Source organism: Emys orbicularis, chromosome 7 (assembly GCF_028017835.1).
Source record: "Emys orbicularis isolate rEmyOrb1 chromosome 7, rEmyOrb1.hap1, whole genome shotgun sequence".
Taxonomy (NCBI): Eukaryota; Metazoa; Chordata; order Testudines; family Emydidae; genus Emys; species Emys orbicularis.
Window position 1 is genome coordinate 103,663,202 of NC_088689.1, and position 23,336 is coordinate 103,686,537.

Below are 23,336 nucleotides of genomic sequence, written 5' to 3' on the forward strand. Positions count from 1 at the left end.
GCATGGGGGGTGGAGACATAGCAAGGGTTGGAAGGTGTGGGACCCCTCCCGGCACCCAGACCCCTCTGCTGAGCCCCAACCACCTTCACCTGGAAGCCCCTGCAGAGTCCCATTGCTCCTGCACCTGGAACTCTCCCCCCCCCCCATGAGCTTCGTGCATCCAGATCCCCCCACACCTAGACCCCCCACTGAGCTGCCTGCAACCAGATTGTCCCACACAGAATCCTCTCACCCCACACCTGGATCCTCCACACTGAGCTACTACACACTTGGATCCTGCCTGGTTGAGCCTGCCTGTTCCACACCTGGTGTGCCTGGCGCAGAGAGGCAGGGCCCCACGGTGGTTATGGGGCAGGCCCAGACCTTGTGCTGTGTCAGGTTTGGGTGCAACCTCACTGCTAAGTCCATGTCCCAGGGGTGAGGGGGCTGCAGGGTGATCTCCCACCTTTGTGCAGCCAGTGGTCTGTGCTCCCCACTGCCATGCTGAAGCCTCTGCATTTATTTATTGACAAATAAAACTTGCAGAATTTTTTAAAATATTGTGTGCAGAATTTTTAATTTTTTGGCGCAGAATGCCCTCAGGAGTAATTGTGTGAGCATCCCCCAGACAGGGAACACACATACTCCAAAGGCGCCATCAAATATGTGCCCAGATTCTGTTTGTGAAGAGCCCCATGCCCAGCCTCCTATTTCTTTTATCAGAGGGAATGATCTTGAGGCTAAATGTAGCAGGCGTTGCTAGGTTAGATAATGGACGGCGGATAGCAAATGGTCCTCACTCCTGGGCTCTTTCAGCATGCCCCACTATGACCCTCTACACTTCCTGTCACAGAAAGACTGCAGAGTGACATCTCCATGAGGCTACAAGGGGATGCTCCTGAGGTGTCCTACTTCCTCCCTGATATCAGTTTCACATTTCACTCACTGTCCTTTATGCTGTTTTAAAATTATATTTGTAAGAAAAACACAGGAAACACAGAAAAATGAGAATATTTTGGAATGCCAAACATAAAATTGATGGTAGCTCACTTCTATGGCAAGAATGAGTTGGAATGGACAACCCAACTTGGAAATGTGTATCAGAAGATCACTTCTTGCCTATAAGTTCATAGCAAATTACGTTTGGTTCAGAGATCTTTGAGGTTGATTGTTCTGATTTATTTAAGGTACGAATCAAATTGTCTAGCTCACGCTCTGGTTCTGCATGAATTGCATTATTGTGGCAGAAGGCAGTGGTTATACTACAGTGGGCAATTGTGGCAATTTCTGCTCTGTTACAGCAATGCAACTTCAATGTGGTTACACTGGTTTAACTAAGGGCAGAATGTTGCATATTACTTTCAGTGAGAGCCAAGTATGGGTATCTGATGGCATAATTTGGCCTGTGGTATCCAGTACTTTCCCATTACTACTGAGATTATTTTATCCAAAATATTCCTTTTGATCCCTCAGGATAAAGTGGGACAATAAATGTGAATAGTCGATTTGATGATGAGCAATTGGGCAGAATTAACTAAGTTGTAGTAGAGGTGGCTTTCGGAGAAAACAAAACAAAATGGAGGAATTTGCAAACTGCAGGGAGTAACTGGACTCCAGCCCACATGTGTAACCCATGCTTACACACTGTGGCTTTCTATCCCTCTCAAGTGGCTGGTCTACATAGATGTTTATGTCTGCTGCTGCCTTTGAACTAATAGACCTGGTTCTTTTAACTCAGGCAGAAGAAGCTCACCAGTTGTCCCGGGTTTGATCCCCCATTGCCAATGAGTGATTTGGGGCATCATATTAGATGTGTTTATATGGAAATGATTATTGCTGGAGAAAGAGAAGGTCAAATGGCAAATACTGGTTATTGGGTCTTGACCAAGGATTAAGGAAGGAAGTGGAAAATGTAATTGAAAGTACACCTCTACCTCGATATAACGCTGTCCTCGGGAGCCAAAAAATCTTACCACATTATAGGTGAAACCGCGTTATATCGAACTTGCTTTGATCCACCGGAGTGCGCAGTCCCGCCCCCCCAGAGCACTGCTTTACCGCGTTATATCCGAATTCGTGTTATATTGGGTCACGTTATATCGAGGTAGCGGTGTATCTGGGATTATAGAATACCATTATTATTTGCATGGATATTATTTTTGCTTGACTGCTGTACTTTTTGATAGCCATATATGTGCAGGGTCCTTCCAAAATTTGGCCCAGAGGACTTAAATACTGTTCCTTAATTGCCAGGCCTGAAATACTGCATTTCCATTGCTGGTGGGTGTAGGGAAAACTCTGCACCTCACTGGGCACTGTGATGCATAGCTCCATGGTGTCTTTACACAGTTTACTATGGAGGAGGCAGAAATATGGTCAAGTTAGGGATGTGAAAGGGAACAGTGAAGTCATACACAGCAGAGATCCATTGGCCCCAAAGGGGGAAGCATCTGTTGTTCTCACTCATACTAAATATTAAAACCAACAGTACAAGTCATGGTCTGGCCATGTGGGTGCCTCTGTCAAAGCTTGTGGTTTGAGGAAGGAAGATTCTGTCCTTTGTAATACCTGGTTAGTCCTTCTCTTAGTTTAGACATTATTTTACCTCCACATGTTTACCCATAGTTTTTCTCTTTTACTTAGCATATCCTCATGGTACCAGGAGTTAGCTAATAGTTTGTAAGGTTCTTTGAGGTGAAATAGGTTTTTAAGTAGAAGTTGTTATTATTATTATAATTTATTTTTAAGTTGGCATCTTAGTCCAATCATTCTATGTCCCTTTCACCATCTGTTCATCCGTAGTATCAGAGGCCACCTCTCCACATTATGGTTTATCTTCTATCTATTGAGCCTCTGGAAAATACAAAGAAGCTACATCCTTCAGTATTGCTATTTGTACAGCATTAAATATATGACTGCATTGATTATTATTACCTGAGTGTAGGGTTCTGTTCTGTTCCCTTAGCTCAAATTCATTTTAAACTCATTTCTGCAGTGTAGTGAGATATACTGAGAAGGTATACAAGGTAGAGTGGGGAATAGAAGCAAGAGGAAAGTGAAATGGTGGAGTGAATTTTGACCTATCCTGTTCTTGCCATGTTGATTTTTATGGAAAATATTGTTCCACTAAATAAAACGATTCAACACCAAAAAGAGAATGTTTCATAGAACAAAAAGAAGAGTGAGATATAAATAGCAGTGATCAAAATGCAGCTCTGAGATACATAATAAAATTCTAACAGATTCATGTACCAATATTGGTCTACATTGCCTTGACACTTGTAGGTCAAACACGTCTTCTCCCAGCTGTTCCAACTTTTGAAAGACATGTACATTTATCCTTATTCTTTCCAGCTGTATTAAACTGTACACAGTAGAACATCAATGATATCTACTAATGGGCTGGAGAGATTAGTGAATTGCTGACTCTTCTATTTTGAAAATTGTTCATTAATTATTTATGGTACTTCACTGTATTGTTCGATATATGATGTGTTTTCAAAAAGTTGTTATGTCTTAGTGATACAAGACCTCATTAGAGACCTTGGCTATTCAACTACTCCAAGAAGTTGTGAGACAGCGCGATGGTTTTGTGTGTATTATATTGTGCATTAACCCAGACTGTGAAATAACTTTTAAGAAAATGTGGTTGTCCAGGAAGAAAATATAGTTGCTTCAATTTTTTTAGCCAACATAATTAGCCACATGCATTCTTCCAAAAGAGCAATTGAGAGGAACCTGAAATGGAATTTAGTAAAGTAATGGACTAAGCAGGAAAATCATTCATTTTTTCTGCAGTTTGGTGGCATCTAGAAAGAAATTGAGATGAGGTAGCCACTGTTTCCTTTTCAACTTTAGATCCCAGCAATCAGAATTCTTAAGTCAGGTTCTTGGGATTGCCCTCTGGACAATAAATAATCGCATTTTACCTGCACAGACTGCATTCTGGTTATTTTCGTTGGCCAGACGATATTTTTCCTTGCACATACCAGCAAAGCCTTGATTAGCACAATTTTACTGTACGTTTATTAAATAGAAAAAAGCTCTCCTAAAAATCATGTTAAAAGGCCTATCTGTACAAAGGCATTGCTTTCTTGGCATGGAGTACAATGTCTGCTTATTGTGTGGCATGTAGGTCCACTTCTTCTTTGGTTTTTAACACTTTTTATGAAAGGAGTTTGCCACTGCAAGACCCGGACACCATACTGGTTTAACTTCATCGGCATTTGCATCTGACCTTCCTCTCTCTTCCTCAGTCTCTTTCAGATCTTCTCTAATCCTGTTACTGTTATCTCCTTGTGCTTCCTGAAGGGAAGGCAAGGCTGCAAACAACTTTTGGGGCATGTCGTCCTTTGGAATGAAATGCTTTTCTTATTGAAATACCTTTTATTAAGAGCTTGTTGATTTTTCATATGTATTGGTGCTCTGCAGCAGAGTGGATATTATGCCCATGAATAATGCACTGAGGGACTGATTGAATGCTCACTGTAGTCAATAGGAGTCTCTCCATTGACTTCAATGGGCTTTGGGTTGGGACCCATACCAGGATAAAAAGGAAATATATTGGACTCGTTGGTGTTAGGCTGGTGTAAGCATGGTGCTAATGACAGCGGACAAAGGCTATATAGGTTTAGTTCTGTAAAGTAGCACCTAGTAATTACATTTATAGCAAGGTTTATAGACTTTACCCTGACAAATGGACTATCCTTTTAAAACAAGTTACCTGTTTGTGATTTAATTATGATAAACTATATTCCTAATGTATTATGATATTTTCATTGATTTAGGCAGGACTAAGAACTCTTCATGACATTGGCCCTGAAATTCGTCGAGCTATATCCTGTGACTTGCAAGATGATGAACCTGAAGAAAATAATCATGAGGAAGAGGAAGATATATATAAAGTAATTACTCAGAAAGTACCCACATGGCAGAACGTTTCATTATGTGTTTTTATATTTCTACAAGGAACTCATCAGAGCACTTGGACTGCATCTACCAGAATATTTTAAAAGATGATGTAAATATATTAACAAAAAACAATGTTAACAAAAGGACACATTCCATCTCCTTCAGAATTTAGCTGAATTATTTTTCCTATAGTCACCCCACTCAGGAAAAGTTATGAGAAAATACATGAGTCTTAAGCTGTGCCCAAAAAGTCAACAATATCATGTTCTCTTAGGCCAATGGGGGAGCAAATTCCAGCATCAAAGGCCATGCACTTATACACCTTACCCCAGAAGTTCAAATCAAGCACTGGAAGTGAAAGTACCTCAATTAATCTCAGCTGTTACAATGGTAGATAGGGAAAGAGGCAGGGCCGCCCGGGGGGGGGGGGGGGGACAAATGGGGCAATTTGCCCCAGGCCCCGGGCCCACAGGGGCCCCCACGAGAATATAGTATTCTATAATATTGCAACTTTTTTTATGGAAGGGGCCCCCAAAATTGCTTTGCCCCAGGCCCCCTGAATCCTCTGGGCGGTCCTGGGAAGAGGTGGATTCTTATGTAGCCAGATTCCAGACTAAGACAGCATAGTTTAAAATCAGCACCTTGAATTGCACATAAAAGCCAATTGGAAGACTTGGGATAATAAGTATAAAATACTGACTACTGTAGCAGACACTTGTAATTAAGGGGGAATCTACTTTCTACATTAGATGCTCCTTCTGAGTTGTCTTCAGGGCACCCATGGAGAGCATGCTACAGCTGTCTACTCTAGGAGGTACTAAAAGCAATAAAAGTGGTGAGTTCCACATCCAAGAAACAAGGTCAAAGGTAGAGTTAGTCAAATAGTTAAAAAGCAGGTTTGTGAAAGTTTCTTCAGAAAGGAATGCCAGGTTCTGTTTATTATTTGTGGGGTCATGTTATTAATTTCTCATTAATATTTGGAAGGCTGTCATGTATTTGTTTAAATATATGCAAATTCAAAAATGTTCACAAATTTTAGCACAAGTGTTTATTCATGCAAAAATGCATTCAAGAAGTGCATTTATTAATTATTAACCCATTTAAAAATTTTCAAACATCCTTTTTTTTTTTTTTTTTTTTTTAAACAGAGGAATGGTGCCCTGTTTGGAAACCATATAAATCATGTTAGCAGTGATAGGAGAGATTCGTTTCAACAAATCAATACCACACACCGTCCCCTGCATGTCCAACGGCCTTCAATTCCATCTGCAAGTGATACTGAGAAAAATATGTACCACCAGGCCTCAAATTCTGTATTCCATAACCATCATAATCACAACTCAATAGGAAAGCATGTTCCAAACTCAACAAATGCCAATCTCAATAATGCCAATATGTCCAAAGTTGCTAATGGAAGGCACCCAAACATTGGAAATCATGAACATAGGTCCGAAAATGGATACCATTCATACTCCAGAGCTGATCATGAGAGGCATAGAAGATCAAACAGTAAGAGGTAAACTTTATGATATGTTTGTGTTCAGTAAATAAACATCCTACAGCATGTGCAATTGTTTAGAATGGTGTAGTGCTACTCCAAAACTCATACTGTACTACTTAAAACAAATAGCTCTTGATATATTAGGTGATAAGGATGGTGGTAGAGGTAGTAGTTGCTTTCATTTTTCTTTTCTATTGTATTGACAAATGAAACATGATTTAACATATAATTTCTTACCCATATAGAAAAATATATTTAACACAATAGCCCATGTAATCTAGGAGTGTATTGTCTCAAAGTGTTAAAATACTGTTTTTTTTAAACAAATCCATTGGACAGTCACAGTATAGAACGAGTATAGTCACCATTAATAGTGAATTTCTGAAAATTATTTTAATTGTCTGATTAAAAAAATTTGTCTCCACATTTTTATGGCTTTCCTGGATAGAACACGCTATTATGAAACTTACATTAGGTAAGTGCATATTGTTTAAGACATATGTTTACATCATGAGACAACATAAAAGCTCCCAATGCTCTTACAATGGAAAAACAATAATAAAGTAGCCACAGTTAGCTGGACACAAACTTAGAATAACTAAAGTATGGAATGAAAAGATATAAAATGACAACAAATTTGTGATAATTTTATTGGACTAATTTCGCCCCATGTCTATATGGTAAGTGACCGACATGGACTGATAAAGTTCAAGATTAGTAGAGAACTTGATCCTGCATTATTAAAATCAATGGCAATGACTTTAGTGGGCACAGGAGCATGCCCAAAGGGTAGTTCCTGTTTAAAAAATGTCAAGTTTAATCCTACTTCACTTAGACTGGAGGAGATAAAAAGTATGCAATGTTAAAGGTATTATTGTAAGAATTATTTAATGATCGCTAATGATATTTATGGGCAAGAAAAAGAACCTATTTAGTGTTTGTCAGAGTTGCTTGCATCATGAATGTTAGAGGTCAGATAGAGGGCAGCTCCTGAAAAGTATTTCCTAATCTAGTAGTTTTTATGTTTAGAATTTGCATAGCTGTTTTCACACTTTGCTTTGGAAGACTTCACCAAGTGCTCTTATATTTTCGCTCAGTGTCAAATTTTAGGTATTTGAGAAACTTTTTCAAACATATACTGTAGACTTCCAGCTTGAAAGACTGATTTAAATGTGCTTGACTTCTCTAATTACTCAGTGTAACTACAGAAGCATAGTAAATCTACTATACTTCTATTAACACTTTAAAACAGAAAAGCAAAGACAGAATACCCATGTACCCATCTGTAGTCTAATGGAAGTTACTGTAAAGCATCAGTCCAGCTACGAGAGAACTTGTATGCCTGTCTTTATTTTTATTTTTAAAAAGCTATGTTAAAAGTGCAGGTTTAAATAATACCGTTACGGATAAAGTATAGTGAAATCCCAAACCACTGTGTACCAATTGTAGGTCAGACTCTGGTGATGGGCATCTACCAACTATTTGCCGTGAAGATCATGAAGTTCGGGATTACTGCAATGATGATCATTATATGGGAGAGCAGGAATATTTTAGCGGAGAAGAGTATTATGAAGAAGACTATATGTTGTCAGGAAGCAGGTGAGATTATTAGTCTTAACTACAAAAAATGTCAATAAATTATGTACATACACCTAGTGTTACATTAAACACACTTTATACCTTAAAAATATCACTATTCCTTTCTTAGGGAAATAGAATAGTGAATGAGAATGCAAAATATACTCAAGCACATCTCATGTTGGGGTATGAAATGAGACCCCAGCAAATCCCTAATACATAATTCCAGAGCAGTGACGAAGGAATTTAGTTCATTTGGACTGTGAGAAACTCTACAGTCCAAAATCAAAGAAGCCCCTACATTTACTGGGGAAAAATTGAATACTGCTTGAGATAAATGAAGATTTAAGGCCTGCACCTGCTCCCAATGAAGTATATGACATAACTCCTGTTAACTTCAATGGCAGCCGGATCAGTCTCAGTTGGGGAAGCTTTTAATGATGGTTCATTTGATTCCATAATCTCAGCAGAAGGAAGGATGATAATGAGACAGATAAACTATATGATGGACCCTGTATAGTATAACATGATCAAATAAAGTACAGGCACAACCTCCCTTTAACAATTCTAATCGCATCACCTTTTCCCATGTACCTGGAACAACCAGTTGATACTGTGATACCTGCCCTGGCCTTTGGGCACCACTGCATTATAAATATTTAGAATTACACATTTGTTTCACCCAAGTCACATCTTTCACAAGAATTTCATGGACTGAATTTGCAGAATTGCTGAATTTGTATTTATTACACATTCATAACCCTGAGTGAAATTCCAATTTACATTCATCTGAGTCCACACCCTTTCCCTTTTCTCCCTGCCCCCTACTCTAATTCCTGGGGTCCAGTTTTCCTCCCCAATTTCTCCCCATTTTTGGACTTGTTTGGATTTTCCCCCAGCCAAAATTTCCATTTGAAACTCATTTCTTACAGTTTTAATATTTCTGTGCTGCAGCATCCTTAGAAGGCCTGTTCTAACAACTTTCTTTTTGACCCAGTGTCGACCATTCCTGTGACTTTCACATTCAACAGTTTAACTTCTTTTATTGCTGTTACTTGCCCAGATTTAATCAAAAACTGTGTATGTATTCCATGTAGATCCAAGCTTTCTCCCTTCAGCTTGGATTCATACAGTTCCCTGAACTGGGCGAGGGGCAGTCATTAGGTAACTAGTATGCCCTCTCCTGACTTTCCTTACATTTAGAACAATCTGTCTTTTCATGGTCTGTCATTTTACTGTGCTAACATTTCATGGAACAGGTCTCCTACTTTTTTGGCAACAGTCAATGTTCTCTGTTTTACAAACTGCTTGTAACCTTTTTTCAAACATGTCAAATGTTTCATACATCCTGTTAGAAACCCCTGTCTCGTCATGAATTATACACAGATTTGTACTTGCAGGACTAAAGGTAGATTGTTTCCATCTTCCTTACAAAAGGCTACTATCATCTCTCCTAAGTTGCTATCTAGAAAGCTTCCAGTGACTCAACCAATTCCACAGCCTCACAAAAGTCTCCTCAGCCTCCATGTGTTGGTTTTAATTTGCAAGGGCAGGTCCAGTACAACATCACTAGATGACTCCATTGCCTGCTTGTCCTAGATGTACATGTGCATATTCACATGTGCCAAACATAACAATCTTCTCTACTCCTAGTTCAGTTGGAGTCTCCACCTTCTTTTTTCTCCATGCCCTATCTGCACTCCAGACAACTCAGATTGGCAGCTGGCCCCAAATTGAATTGCTCCATCCAAATTAGCAACCAAGCACCCCCTCCACTTTCATTTCATTTACCCATCCACTCATTTTGGATATAATATTAATCAGAGTCAAATAAGCCTCTTTTGAGATTTTTCCTTCAGAGACAGAGGGGTAGCCGTGTTAGTCTGAATCTGTAAAAAGCAACAGAGGGTCCTGTGGCACCTTTGAGACTAACAGAAGTATTGGAGCGTAAGCTTTCGTGGGTGAATGCCCACTTCATCAGACGAAAGACTGATGAAGTGGGCATTCACCCACGAAAGCTTACGCTCCAATACTTCTGTTAGTCTCAAAGGTGCCACAGGACCCTCTGTTGCTTCCTTCAGAGAGGAGGCCTTTGTAATACTCAAGCAGCAACAGTCTGAACTCTTTGCGCTGAGCCCTGCAGATTACCCTGAAATCATAAGGAAAGGTGTGGGCAGGGGGGTGGGGGGGTGAGGAAAGAGTTTTGCTATTTTTAACCACAGGATAGTATTGAGGCCTTGAGTTGTAATCTTCTGTGATTAATAGTAACATTGACATCAAGGATTACATCTACGTGTTTTTTTACCAAGCATAATATTACTTAATAAAGCCAATAAACTATGAAAGTTAATGTGTGACTTATTCTAAACAGACCAGCGTATGCCCATTTTCTCATAAGCAGTGCACAATCAGAAACAAATATGTAAATGTCATGTTTTTCCGGATGTTTTGTTTAGTTCTCATGCTGCGGCAAGAATCCGTGTAAGAACAATGCCTGGAGTCCTTTGGGCTGGTAAATGAAAAGATTAATGATCAGTTCATTGAAACTTCCCTTATTAACAATATGTTTCTTTAATTCAGGCATACGTATGACTATCACAACAGATATCACTGCAATGACTTAGATTTTGAGCGGCCAAAAGGTTACCATCACCCACATGGGTTTTTTGAGGAAGATGATTCACAGATCTGTTATGATTCAAAAAGGTCTCCTAGGAGACGGTTGCTACCTCCAACACCTACATGTGAGTACAGTAAGAAAGTCTGTTTAAGTGCCTCAAATTTTTATCAGTGAATACAGTGTTCAGTTTTACATAGAAGCTTGGATGAAAAAAGAGAATATTCCTGTGGACCTTGACATCACCCTCACCATCACTCCTTGTGATTTTTGAGAGTAAATCCCCAATTAGTACATATATTTACCAACTTTGCAGACAACAGATGCAAATGTCTATCTTGAGGTGCAGCCCACAGAATCTAAAGATCCCAGCATATAACTGCATGTGTCTCTCTCATTCTCCCTTGCGTCCCTCATCCTTTCGTTGTTTCTTAAACATGATGTGACCATCCTGCATTTTCTCTGCTTATAAAACTATAGCTAATATAGAAAACATTGCAAATGAACAAAGACCCTGGTATCCGTTTACTTTATGAGGTTAGTGGAAAATGGTCAGATAGGATGCAGCACAGGTTTGCCCTACATTGAGCTTGGATCAGGAAGTGTTTTTCTTTGCGCCCCTAAGGGAAACAAAGGTTTATTCATGTTCACAGGTTTATTATGTTGGTATAAATCAAACAGAACTATTGTCATTCCAGTGACTCACCCGCTGGCACTTTCCATGACTCTTTCAAACCAGATACACCACCTGCTAATAGTATTATAGCTTTTATTTGGTTTTGGGTTTTTTTTTTTTTTCAGATGAAAGCAACACCAGCTTTTCCATTTGTTTTTAATTTGGAAAAGGTGTTTTCTCAGTTCAGGGCATCTGCACCTGTATCTCCGCTCAGTGGGTAAGGGCACCCACGCTCAGGCCTCCACCTCCCTAGTCCTTGCCTTTCTTGGGTGGAGACACATCTCCCTCCCTTCTCAGTGGGATATCTCCATGCTGAACAGTTCCCTGCCTTCACTATGTATTTCTCAGCAAAGGCAGTCTGCCTAAACAGACTTGCTTGCTTTCTCTTCAGAGATGGATAACAGAGTGATTGCTAGAGATATGTTACCATGCAGTACTTCCTCTGCAAGTCTACAGAGAGAGCATATTAAAAACAATAAAAGAACTTGATTGTATTCTAATAATCTTACCAGGCATCATCCCAACCTAGGGGTTAGGGGTATGGAACCGCTGCCATATGAGGAGAGATTAATAAGACTAGGACTTTTCAACTTGGAAAAGAGACAACTAAGGGGGGATATGATTGAGGTTTATAAAATCATGACTGGTGTGGAGAAAGTAAATAAGGAAGTATTATTTACTCCTCATAACACACAAACTCGGGGTCACCAATGAAATGAATAGGCAGCAGGTTTAAAACAAACAAAAGGAAGTATTTCTTCACACAACGCACAGTCAACCTGTGGAACTCTTTGCCAGAGGATGTTGTGAAGGCCAAGACTATAACAGGGTTCCAAAAAGAAATAGATAAATTCACGGAGGATAGGTCCATCAATGGCTATTAGCCAGGATGGACAGGGATGGTGTTCCTAGCCTCTGTTTGTTAGAAGCTGGGAATGGGTGACAGGGGATGGATCACCTGTTCTGTTCATTCCCTCTGGGGCACCTGGCATTGGCCACTGTCGGAAGACAGGATACTGGGCTAGATGGATCTTTGGTCTGACCCACTATGGCCGTTCTTATATTCTTATATAATTTCAAATTGAATACAGCTAAAGTGGATTAATGGAGTTTTTTCCGCCGGTACTTTTGGGGGGTAGTATTGCCCTTTCAATGGGATTTTTTCAAATCCTATTAAAATATCTGGGTCATCAAGATCTCTTATTTGAAATTCAGACCAGATGCTCCATTTATTATCTCAGAAACATTACTAGAATTTAGTCTGTTTTTTCTCATGCGTGCAGAATGGTCATTTCTACTTTAGTTTCTATGTTGAAGTAGTGTGGTGTATTGCTACATAGACCAGACAATAAAACACTCTGTAGACTTCAAGTTTCACAGAACTCTGCCAGCACGTTTCTGACATGTACTCCTATTTCTCAGTCACTTTGTCCACTGCTCAAATCTTTACTTTGGCTTCCAACTAATTTTTGTATTACATCAAACATTGCTCCTCTCATCCTCCAAATCCCAGTGTAGTCCTGATTTATGTACAAGTCCAGCATAGATAGATTAGCAATGCCAGTCTTCTGGTGCATCTTAGAGGTACGCAAAGTACTTGGATCTTGATCTTTGAACTGTGATACTTCATGGGTATGAACCATTTTTTCCTTGTTTGGTTTGAGAAGCAAATAGTAACTCTGTTTTTAATGCTAGACATAAAACATATTTGATTTCTATTGCTTATTTTCTTCAGTGGGGAAGGGTCATTAAAATGCCCTGGGACTCATTATGTAAGAAATGCCAAATAAGCAGGGCCGGCTCCAGGGTTTTTGTCGCCCCAAGCAGCCAAAAAAAAAAAAAAAAAGCCGCGATCGTGATCTGCGGCACTTCGGCGGCAACTCTACCGCCGCCGCTTCAGTCTTCGGCAATTCGGCGGCTGGTCCTTCGCTCCGAGAGGGAGTGAGGGACCCGCCACCAAAGAGCCGGACATACCGCCCCTCTCCGTTGGCCGCCCCAAGCCCCTGCTTGCTAGGCTGGTGCCTGGATCCGGCCCTGCAAATGAGAGCAGTTTTGATTCATAAAATGTGAAAATGCATAAAGCCCCCAAATCTGATAAGATTCAGAAGTGTGTCAAGAATCAGTTTTTGTTTGGGAGGGAAGTGTGGCAGTGACCCCATTACCCTCCCCAGGGTAGGGTCACCGGCTCTTTAAAGAAAAAGCAGAAAACCATAATGAAAAGCAACAAATACATAAGCAGTTTTTGCAATAAGTTCTCTAATAATGCTATCTATGCAGGACTCTCACTTCTGAGCTTCATTAGCTTTTGCCTTTTGGACCTGTGGTGGTGGTGGTAGTGAGATAAAGCACAAAATCCCTATAAGTCATCACACTGGAGAGTATAAATGTTGCTCTCCAAATATTCCCATGATTTCCTTCAAATGAGTGAGAAGTGAAGCTCCCAGAAAGTTACAAGCCTTCTGCTAAAGGCATCAAGAAAACACCAACTTAGAAAGGGACTCCTCCTCTGTCCTTCAGGGAAGCAGGCTCCTATATAGCTTTTCACCAGTCCCTCTGATAACAAAGATACTGGAAAATCTCAGGCTAGGTCTACACTAGGGGGGGGGGGGGTCGACCTAAGATACGCAACTTCAGCTAAGTGAATAGCGTAGCTGAAGTTGCGTATTTTAGGTCGACTTACCTGGCTGTGAGGATGGCTGCGCCGCCGTCGACTCTGCTTCCGCCTCTTGCCGCGGTGGATTTCCGGAGTCGACGGCAGAGCCATCGGGGATCGATTTTATCGCGTCTTCACTAGACGCGATAAGTCGATCCCCAATAGATCGATTGCTACCCGCCGATCCGGCGGGTAGTGAAGACGTGCCCTCAGGCTCTTCCCCTCGGCCCAGTTAAGGGGGTTGCCTCTACATGGTTCAGATGAGAGTAGAATATATATACCCGGCTGTACATATAAGTGAGAGTGGGTTGTAGCCCACGAAAGCTTATGCTCTAATAAATTTGTTAGTCTCTAAGGTGCCACAAGTACTCCTGTTCTTTTTCCTTGAGCTAAAAAGTTCTCTATGGTCTCTTCTCTTCAGGAGAGGTGGAGTGGGAGATTTCTCTGTAGTAACAGCTTGTCAGCCCCATTTAGCTTTTTCTCATTAAAATGTTGGTGGGCTAAAGTCCTCCCAGTCAGACACTATTAATCTGATAAGTCCTTAAAGAAGATTTACCAGTAAAAGACTGTTCCATCTGATGTTCTTACCAGAAAAGACAGTTAGGGCCTTATTCTGTTCTAAGTTGCATCAAAGTAATGCTGGGGTAACCCAGTGAAGTCAATTGACTTAAACCAGTGCATTAATACCCCAGCAGGGTTTAAAAGAAGGAAGTTCAAACTAATTCATTTTAATTAATGTGAAGGATACATTCATGTGTACATTCAAAAACCGATATGTTACATTGGAGAATTTCTATTAGCATCCAAATATGATCCAAGTTAATGTAACACACTGTACCTTGGTTGAGTATTGCAGTTTGTTAGTAGATTGAGTTCTGGGAGCTCTGAGATTTGGGGCTGTACAGCAAAGATCAGGCCGTAAGGCCCAAATCCTCTAAGGTATTTAACCACCCAACTGTCTTTGAAGTCAATATATTTGAGGATCTGGATTTAAGTGCTTATTTCTTACCCACTATCTTCAAATTTTTGTACTTTTCAAAGAGATGCAAAGAATGGTTTTAAAGTATTGGTCTAAAGTTCCTTGCCATGGCTTTCCATGGACAGATTGCTACCTCCCAGGTTTTTCACCATGAAATCCACATATGATGGAATTTACCAGGATTATGGAAGTTGAAGTTGGACAAATTCAGACTGGAAATAAGAGTCTATATCATAAACAAATTAGGGTAATTAACTATTGGAATAGTTTATCAAGGGTCACAGCTGATTCTCCATCACTGGAAATTTTAAAATCAAGAGTGGATGTTTCTAAAAGATCTGCTCTAGGAATAATATTTGGGAAGTTCTGTGGCCTGTGTTATACAGGAGGTCAGACTAGATGATTACAATTGTCTTTTTTGGCCTTCAAATATGTTTTTTCTAATAGCATGGAATGGCTTCTTACTAGGGCTGTCAAGCGATTAAAAAAATTAATCGCGATTAATTGTGCGATTAAAAAAATTAGTTAATTGCGCAATTAATCGCACAGTTAAACAGTAATAGAATACCATTTATTTAAATATTTTTGGATGTTTTCTACAGTTTCAAATATATTGATTTCAATTACAACACAGAATACAAAGTGTACAGTGCTCACTTTATATTTATTTTTGATTACAAGTATTTACACTGTAAAAAAACCCAAAAGAAATAGTATTTTTCAATTCACCTAATACAAGTACATGCTGATGATGGGTTCTGCTCGATAACGATCCAAAGCAGAACTGACCGACGCATGTTCATTTTCATCATCAGAATCAGATGCCACCAGCAGAAGGTTGATTTTCTGTTTTGGTGGTTCAGATTCTGTAGTTTCCGTATCTGAGTGTTGCTCTTTTAAGTCTTCTGAAAGCATACTCCACACCTCGTCCCTCTCAGATTTTGGATGGCACTTCAGATTCTTAAACCTTGGGTTGAATGCTGTAGCTATTTTTAGAAATCTCACATTGGTACCTTCTTTGCGTTTTCTCATATCTGCAGTGAAAGTGTTCTTAAAACGAACATGTTCTGGGTCATCATCCGAGACTGCTATAACATGAAATATATGGCAGAATGCAGGTAAAACAGAACAGAGTCATACAATTCTCCCCCAAGGAGTTCAGTCACAAATGTAATTAACGCATTATTTTTTTAACGAGCATCATCAGCATGGAAGCATGTCCTCTAGAATGGTGGCCGAAGAATGAAGGGACATACGAATGTTTAGCATATCTGACACGTAAATACCTTGCAACGCCGGCTACAAAAGTGCCATGCGAATGCCTGTTCTCACTTTCAGGTGACATTGTAAACAAGAAGCAGAAGGCATTATCTCCTGTAAATTTTAACCGTGCTTGTTTGTGTGAGCCATTGGCTGAAGTAGAGTTGAGTGGACTTGTAGGCTCTAAAGTTTTACATTGTTTTATTTTTGAATGCAGTTATTTTTTTGTACATAATTCTAGATTTGTAAATTACACTTTCATGTATTGCACTACAATACTTGTATGAGGTGAATTGAAAAATACTATTTCTTTTGTTTTTTACAGTGTAAATATTTGTAATAAAAATATAAAGTGAGCACTGTACACTTTGTATTCTGTGTTGTACTTGAAATCAATATATTTTAAAATGTAGAAAACATCCAAAAATATTTAATAAATTTCAATTGGTATTATATTGATTAATCTTTTTAATCTCAATTAATTTTTTGAGTTAACTGTGATTAATTGACAGCCCTACTTCTTACCTGTCTCAATATTAAAAACATGTTTAGCACAAAAAACTACTACTTTGATTTGTGTAACATTTACAAAATTACACATTACATTGACCTGCAAAGAGCCAAGGATTTGGTAGTTTCCCTTTGGAAACATGGTTCTTCAGCATGATGTAGCCTGATCTATAGATTATATATTTAGAGAGAGAGAGAGAGAGAGATTACTTAAGAATCCCCAGTTGCCACTTGGAGGGTCGACAGGTTCCTGTCCCAAGATCAGGCCCAGTATTATTCAAATTATCATACAGTTTGGAACCCCAATGTGCACAGGTGCAACACTCACACTATAGAAACTCCTCTATATTTACAAATAGTTTATTAATACATTTAGCACAGTCTCAAACACCCGAGATCAGTAAGGTAGATAGAGATACTACAGAATATACATCTGCAAACTCATATTCTCACACCATCCCTTGTAGAACAACCTTCACCTTCCTCATCACCAGTGGCTATCATTCTGGCACCTCCCAGGGACTACATCTCCTTCTTCCCATCACCCCTAGGCTGGGATGTCACTTTTATAATATGTTGTGCTAATGCCACTATGTTTGATGCATATTCAGTAGGGGATTTCCGTATTTGTATTTCCTCACCTTACTAATGTATCTTTTTTCTAGAGGTTAATATATCAGTGATCTGAACTTATTGTTATATACATTAATTCATTACCATGGCCCTTCTGTGGTTAGGTATCTGTGGATGTAACTCATGTACCTGTTATATACGTCAGTTCATTGCCATGACACTCATGTGGTTGGATCATGTATCTGTGGCCAGAACTTCCCTTTAAACACTCTATTTTCAGCTTCCCAATACTTAAATTTTGAACAGATAAACAGCCAATGGAAATCCTATCTGTTCAAAGGTCATAGGCCTTAAGTCTTATGCTAACTTGATGAAGCTAATGTGTTACAGGATACAGGCCTGTAGGTTCCTTGCATTACTGCTGAATGTAATGCAAAACACTGAATATAATAAAGGCAAGCTAGCCCACGGGGCTACAATGAGGAACTTAAAGCTTCAGTGAAGAAAGAAATAATTATTTTAACTATACACAAGAAGCTTACAATATACAGCTAAACTCAAGCGCCTTTCCCAGTCTGTTCTAAAGTGCACACTTTGAACCCTTCCTGAATTTTAGCTCTATTAACAAATGCAACTTCCACCTCCTGTATATCCAGTTTGGGTATTGAACTTCCTGCTTCAGTAAGTCAACAGAGCCTATTTAAATCTGCCCCATCAGGAGCAATACCTGCTAATAATCTGCAGGGTCACACTTGACCCATACTGGAATTTGGAAATACTTGACATTGAGAATGATCATCATCATTTTACTAATGAAACATTGTTACATTGTAGCAAATCGCCGCTCTTCCTTCAACTTTGAATGCCTCCGCAGACAAAGCAGTCAAGATGAGATACCTCTCTCTCCTACTTTCCACCACCGCACTGCTTTACCACTGCATTTAATGCAACAACAGGTAATTAAAAAATCTTTATTAACTGATGTTGAATTAGACCAATTTAGCGTAGATCTTGTACCTCCTGGCTTCATGATTGTTTGAAAGCCCATTGGCCAGCTCTGTGCTTTGCCTGTGTACCTTGACTTACTTCCAACCAGTTGTGTACCTCACTGTCTTTGCTGTAGTTGCCAGAAACAAGGCCTCCTAAAGCTGTAGCTTCAGAAATGACAACTTCAGATATTGTAGATGATCTGACACCAACCAACAGAAATATTATTGGGGATGCCATAAAAATATGATGTTCCCAACCATTCTAAATGCCCACAGATTAAGGAATATCATCAAGTACTTGGTCTTTTAGCCACTCTATTAATAGCACTGCTGTTCCTCAGGCTTTTTAACACAAGAGTATATTGGAACTGCTACAGGTATATGGTTATCCTACAGCTGATGCCCTTTCAAAGCCTTCCTCTGCAGCAACACTACCATCTATTTTGCAAGCACTGCACTTTGCCATGCACAGGTTTACTTTTCATCTTTTCTTTCAGAGAAGTTCGACTGGTCTTTTTTTCATGCAGTCTGAGATCTTGACAGCTGTTTCATTTTTTTAAATATATAAGCTGAGTCCCTTCAGGCCTATCAAATAAGGGATCAAGAGTAGTTAAAAATGACTAAACTGTACTGATGTCTATACCCTTGAATATAGAGTAATAGGTGGTCGCTGTAATGTATGACGATGGTGGAATCTGTGTTTGGAATAATGAAAACATTTTAAAACACTGGCAATATATACGATATATACTAATAACCCTCACCACAGCTCCCTCCTTATACCGTATTCCATCTGCATGAATCAACTATCACTTACTGCTTTCATTGGTGTTTACTTTCTCATATGCCATTTAGTTTAAACTACATACTATATTCTGTGACGTGTTGAACTTCACTATGTTCTATGATTTCTAGATTAACGTTCAAATAGAATGAAATAGTTTGCTGTTGTATCGTGGGACAAACTTTGAGCAGTGTTAGTCCCCTTTACACTGCTCTGATTGTATGGTGGATGGCCCAGAGGGTTTGCTGGAGCCAGAGCAGCTCTTAGACTGAACTATATCATGCCATCTGGGCAGGCCCCAGGCAGCCAGAAAATACAAGGAGCTTAAAGATAATTTAAAGCTTAAAACCAGCTTCTTCCTCACCTGTTCCTGCAGGAAGGGAGGGGCAAAGATCAGGGACTATAGTCTGTTTGCCTTACTTGCTGAATATTAGGGCCGTCGATTAATCGCAGTTAACTCACACGATTAATGCAAAAAAATTGAGATTATAAAAAAATTAATCGTGATTAATCACAGTTTTAATCGCACTGTTAAAAAATAGAATAGTAATTGAAATGTATAAAATATTTTGGATGTTTTTCTACATTTTCATATATATTGTATTATATGTTGTAACTGAAATCAAAGTGTATAGTTTTGTTATAAATATTTGCACTGTAAAAATGATAAACAAAAGAAATAGTATTTTTTAATTCACCTCATACAAGTACTGTAGTGCAATCTGTTGTGAAAATGCAACTTACAAATGTAGATTTTTTTTTTTGTTATATAACTGCACTCAAAAACAAAACAATTTAAAACTTCAGCGCCTCCAAGTCCATTCAGTCCTACTTCTTTTTCAGCCAATCACTAACAGACAAACAAGTTTGTTTATATTTACAGGAGATAATGCTGCCCTCTTCTTCTTTACAATGTCACCAGAAAGTGAGAACAGGCATTTGCCTGGCACTTTTGTAGCTGGCATTATAAGGTATTTATGTGCCAGATATGCTAAACAGAAGTCTTAAAAAAGCAACACTCTAATGCAGAAACTACAGAACCTGAACCACCAAAAAGGAAAAACAACCTTCTGCTGGTGGTATCTGACTCAGATGATGAAAATGAACATGCATTGGTCCGCTCTACTTTGGATTGTTATCAAGCAGAACCCGTCATCAGCATGGACGCTTGTCCTCTGGAATGGTAGTTGAAGCATGAAGGGACATATGAATCTTTAGTGCATCTGGCACGTAAATATCTTGCAATGCCGGCTACAACAGTGCCATGCGAACACCTGTTCTCACTTTCAGGTGACGTTGTAAACAAGAAGCGGGCAGCATTATCTCCTGCAAACGTAAACAAACTTGTTCATCTGAGCGATTGGCTGAACAAGAAGTAGGACTAAGTGGACTTGCAGCCTCTAAAATTTTACATTGTTTTATTTTTGAATGTCGGTTTTTTTGTACATAATTCTTCATTTGTAAGTTCAACTTTCATAATAACGCGATTGCACTATAGTACTTGTATTAGGTGAATTGAAAAATACTTTTTCTTTTGTTTTTTTACAATGCAAATACTTGTAATCAAAAATAAATATAAAGTGAGCACTGTACACTTTGTATTCTGTGTTGTAATTGAAATCAATCTATTTGAAAATGTAGAAAACATCCAAAAATATTTAAATAAACGGTATTCTCTTCATGTTTAACAGTGCGATTAATTGCAATTAATATTTTTAATCGCTTGACAGCCCTACTGAATATATTTTATTAAGCAAATATTCAGTCACAGTGTATCAAACAGGGTTTGGTCAATAAAAGATCCACTAAATAGATACTTGCCTATGTTGCCAATTAATTTATTTCAGTTCCTCCCCGTCTTTTATATTGTCAAGTATCAAACATATAAAATGTCACTTCTCATAGCTGTCTAAATAATTAGACTGGATTTGAAATGCGGAATAAGCCTGACTACGGGATTGTTTGAGGTACGCTAACTCTTGTACTATCTTTACTTCCCTTTACCAGGTCATGGCAGTTGCAGGTCTGGATTCCAGTAAAGCTCACAAACATTCACCAAGTCGTTCAACACGTTCCTGGGCCACCCCACCAGCTACCCCACCCAACCGGGACCGTACTCCATATTATACACCTCTAATCCAAGTTGACAGGGCTGAATCTACAGAGCAGATGAATGGCAGCCTACCTTCTTTGAATAGGAGCTCCTGGTATACAGATGACCCTGATATTTCCTACCGAACATTCACACCAGCCAATCTAACTGTACCTAATGACTTTAGGCATAAACATAGTGACAAACAGAGAAGTGCAGACAGTTTGGTAGAAGCGGTAAGTACTGAATAATCCCTGAAGTAGCCAAGTGTGTCTGTTCAGTTTTGTGTTAATTTCACTATACACCTGGCACAAGACCACACATTGGATTGTACTTAATCCACATATTTCACTAGAAATATTGTATTTCAAATTCCCAAATAGACTTTAGGTAAGGTAGGGGAAAAGAAGGTATGGACCAGATCCTCAGCTACTGTAAATCAAAGCTCCACTGAATCCCACCTGAGGCCTTGGTCATAGCATGAGTGTCAGAGAGAGGACATGTTGACAACTTGGTCCCAGGAACTAATGTATTAAAGTATAAAACAAAGAGGGGATTGAAAATTGGGAGCACGTCAAGAATATGATTTAAAACAAGATTTCACTGTTGGCTAAATACTAAGAACTAGACACTGCGCTGCCCTTCCATAATGGCTTAGCGAAAAGGAATGGCACAAGACACCTGTCTTCCTGGTGCTTTCATGCAAGGTCCAAAGTCATCAGAGTCCTTGCATTAACTTGTTAAGCTGAACACAAGGATTGTGCAAAGATATGGAAGGGGTGAGCTGATGGGGAATGCCCATTGCACTTCCAAGAAATGGCACAGTAGTTTCGTTGCATGTACTCTCGGGAATATTATGAATTAGTAAGCATTTTTTTGTTTATTTACAAAGCTTTAAAAACAAACAATACTATGGAGGAGGTTGCTGAGAATTATCATTATTATTACTCTCCCAACTGTAAAATTGTATTGAATATCCTTATCAGTCTAGCTAAGTAGCATGTGTCATGCTCAGGAATATAATTTTCAGTCTCCTCATCTCCAACATCAGTTTCCTTCCACAGCTGTGAACCAGATGTAACTTAATTGTCATCTACAGAAAACATCTTAGCTGAAGTTTTATTATACACTTGCTTGTTGCCTAGTGTGGCTTCAAGCACAATTCTTCCTTAAATTTTATTATAGTAAACCAGTTTCTAGTGTATGATGTTTATCAAGGGCTTGATTCATTTTAAACCTCCTATAAAAGAACTGAATGTCATGCATTGTCAGTGACATCCTTACTATGTTGATAAAACCCTCTTTGGGGCCATTTGACTATTGCAAACAGGGCCGGCTCCATGGTTTTTGCCGCCCCAAGTGGCGCAAAAAAAAAAAAAGGCTGTGATCGCGATCTGCGGCGGCAATTCAGCGGATGGTCCCTCGCCGAATTGCCGCCGAATAGCTGGACGTGCCGCCCCTCTCTGGAGTGGCCGCCCCAAGCACCTGCTTGGCAAGCTGGTGCCTGGAGCCGGCCCTGATTGCAAACACAAGTTAATTACATGTAAGATTTTGTTCTGGTTGCCCTAGTGACTTCAGCTCATAGAATCTCTTGGGCTTTGCACCTAAGCTATCCAGGAGAAAAGTGAAGCTTGCTGTGTATTTATTTATAACCTGCTCTTCATTCTAAACATTGAATCCACATTTATCCTATTTCTTTTGCAGGTACTTATATCTGAAGGCCTAGGGCGGTATGCAAAGGACCCTAAATTTGTTTCAGCTACTAAACATGAGATTGCTGATGCTTGTGACATGACTATTGATGAGATGGAAAGCGCAGCAAGTAACCTTCTCAATGGAAATATTAGCAATGGGCCCAATGGGGATATGTTCCCCATTTTAAGCAGGCAAGATTATGAACTTCAAGACTTTGGTCCTGGTTATAGTGATGAAGAACCAGACACTGGTAGATATGAAGAAGACTTAGCTGATGAAATGATATGCATTACAACCTTATAGTATTTAGCAAGAAACAAATAAATAATTTTTAATAACAGAAAAAGTGCCTCATAGTTCAAAGATGATAGGCACTAGTTGGAATTAATAACTAATCAAGCTTTGTACAAGTGATGTCACACCTTAAGGAAGCCATAATTTATTTATCAGTAAGTGTCTCCAGGTTGTTGAAATGTGATCAAAGCTGTAGTACGTCAAGTCCTTTATCACAGAATCTTTATTTCCTCAGTAGGAATAGA

The 23,336-nt window shown here is 39.3% G+C and overlaps 1 protein-coding gene across 2 annotated transcripts in view; it reads left to right on the forward strand.

Annotated features, from left to right (window-relative positions):
- CACNA1D (calcium voltage-gated channel subunit alpha1 D) overlaps positions 1-23,100 on the forward strand; it is a 412,523-nt gene extending 389,423 nt beyond the window's left edge. Inside the window, exons 40-47 of one of the 2 annotated variants that reach the window (XM_065407208.1) lie at positions 4,767-4,883; positions 6,039-6,406; positions 6,840-6,866; positions 7,841-7,990; positions 10,550-10,713; positions 18,072-18,193; positions 21,018-21,338; positions 22,807-23,100. In XM_065407208.1, coding sequence (XP_065263280.1) covers positions 4,767-4,883; positions 6,039-6,406; positions 6,840-6,866; positions 7,841-7,990; positions 10,550-10,713; positions 18,072-18,193; positions 21,018-21,338; positions 22,807-23,100 — 1,563 coding nt within the window. The remainder of the gene's footprint in view (positions 1-4,766; positions 4,884-6,038; positions 6,407-6,839; positions 6,867-7,840; positions 7,991-10,549; positions 10,714-18,071; positions 18,194-21,017; positions 21,339-22,806) is intronic. The other variant, XM_065407209.1, reaches the window with a different exon arrangement.
- Positions 23,101-23,336: the final 236 nt, after the last annotated feature.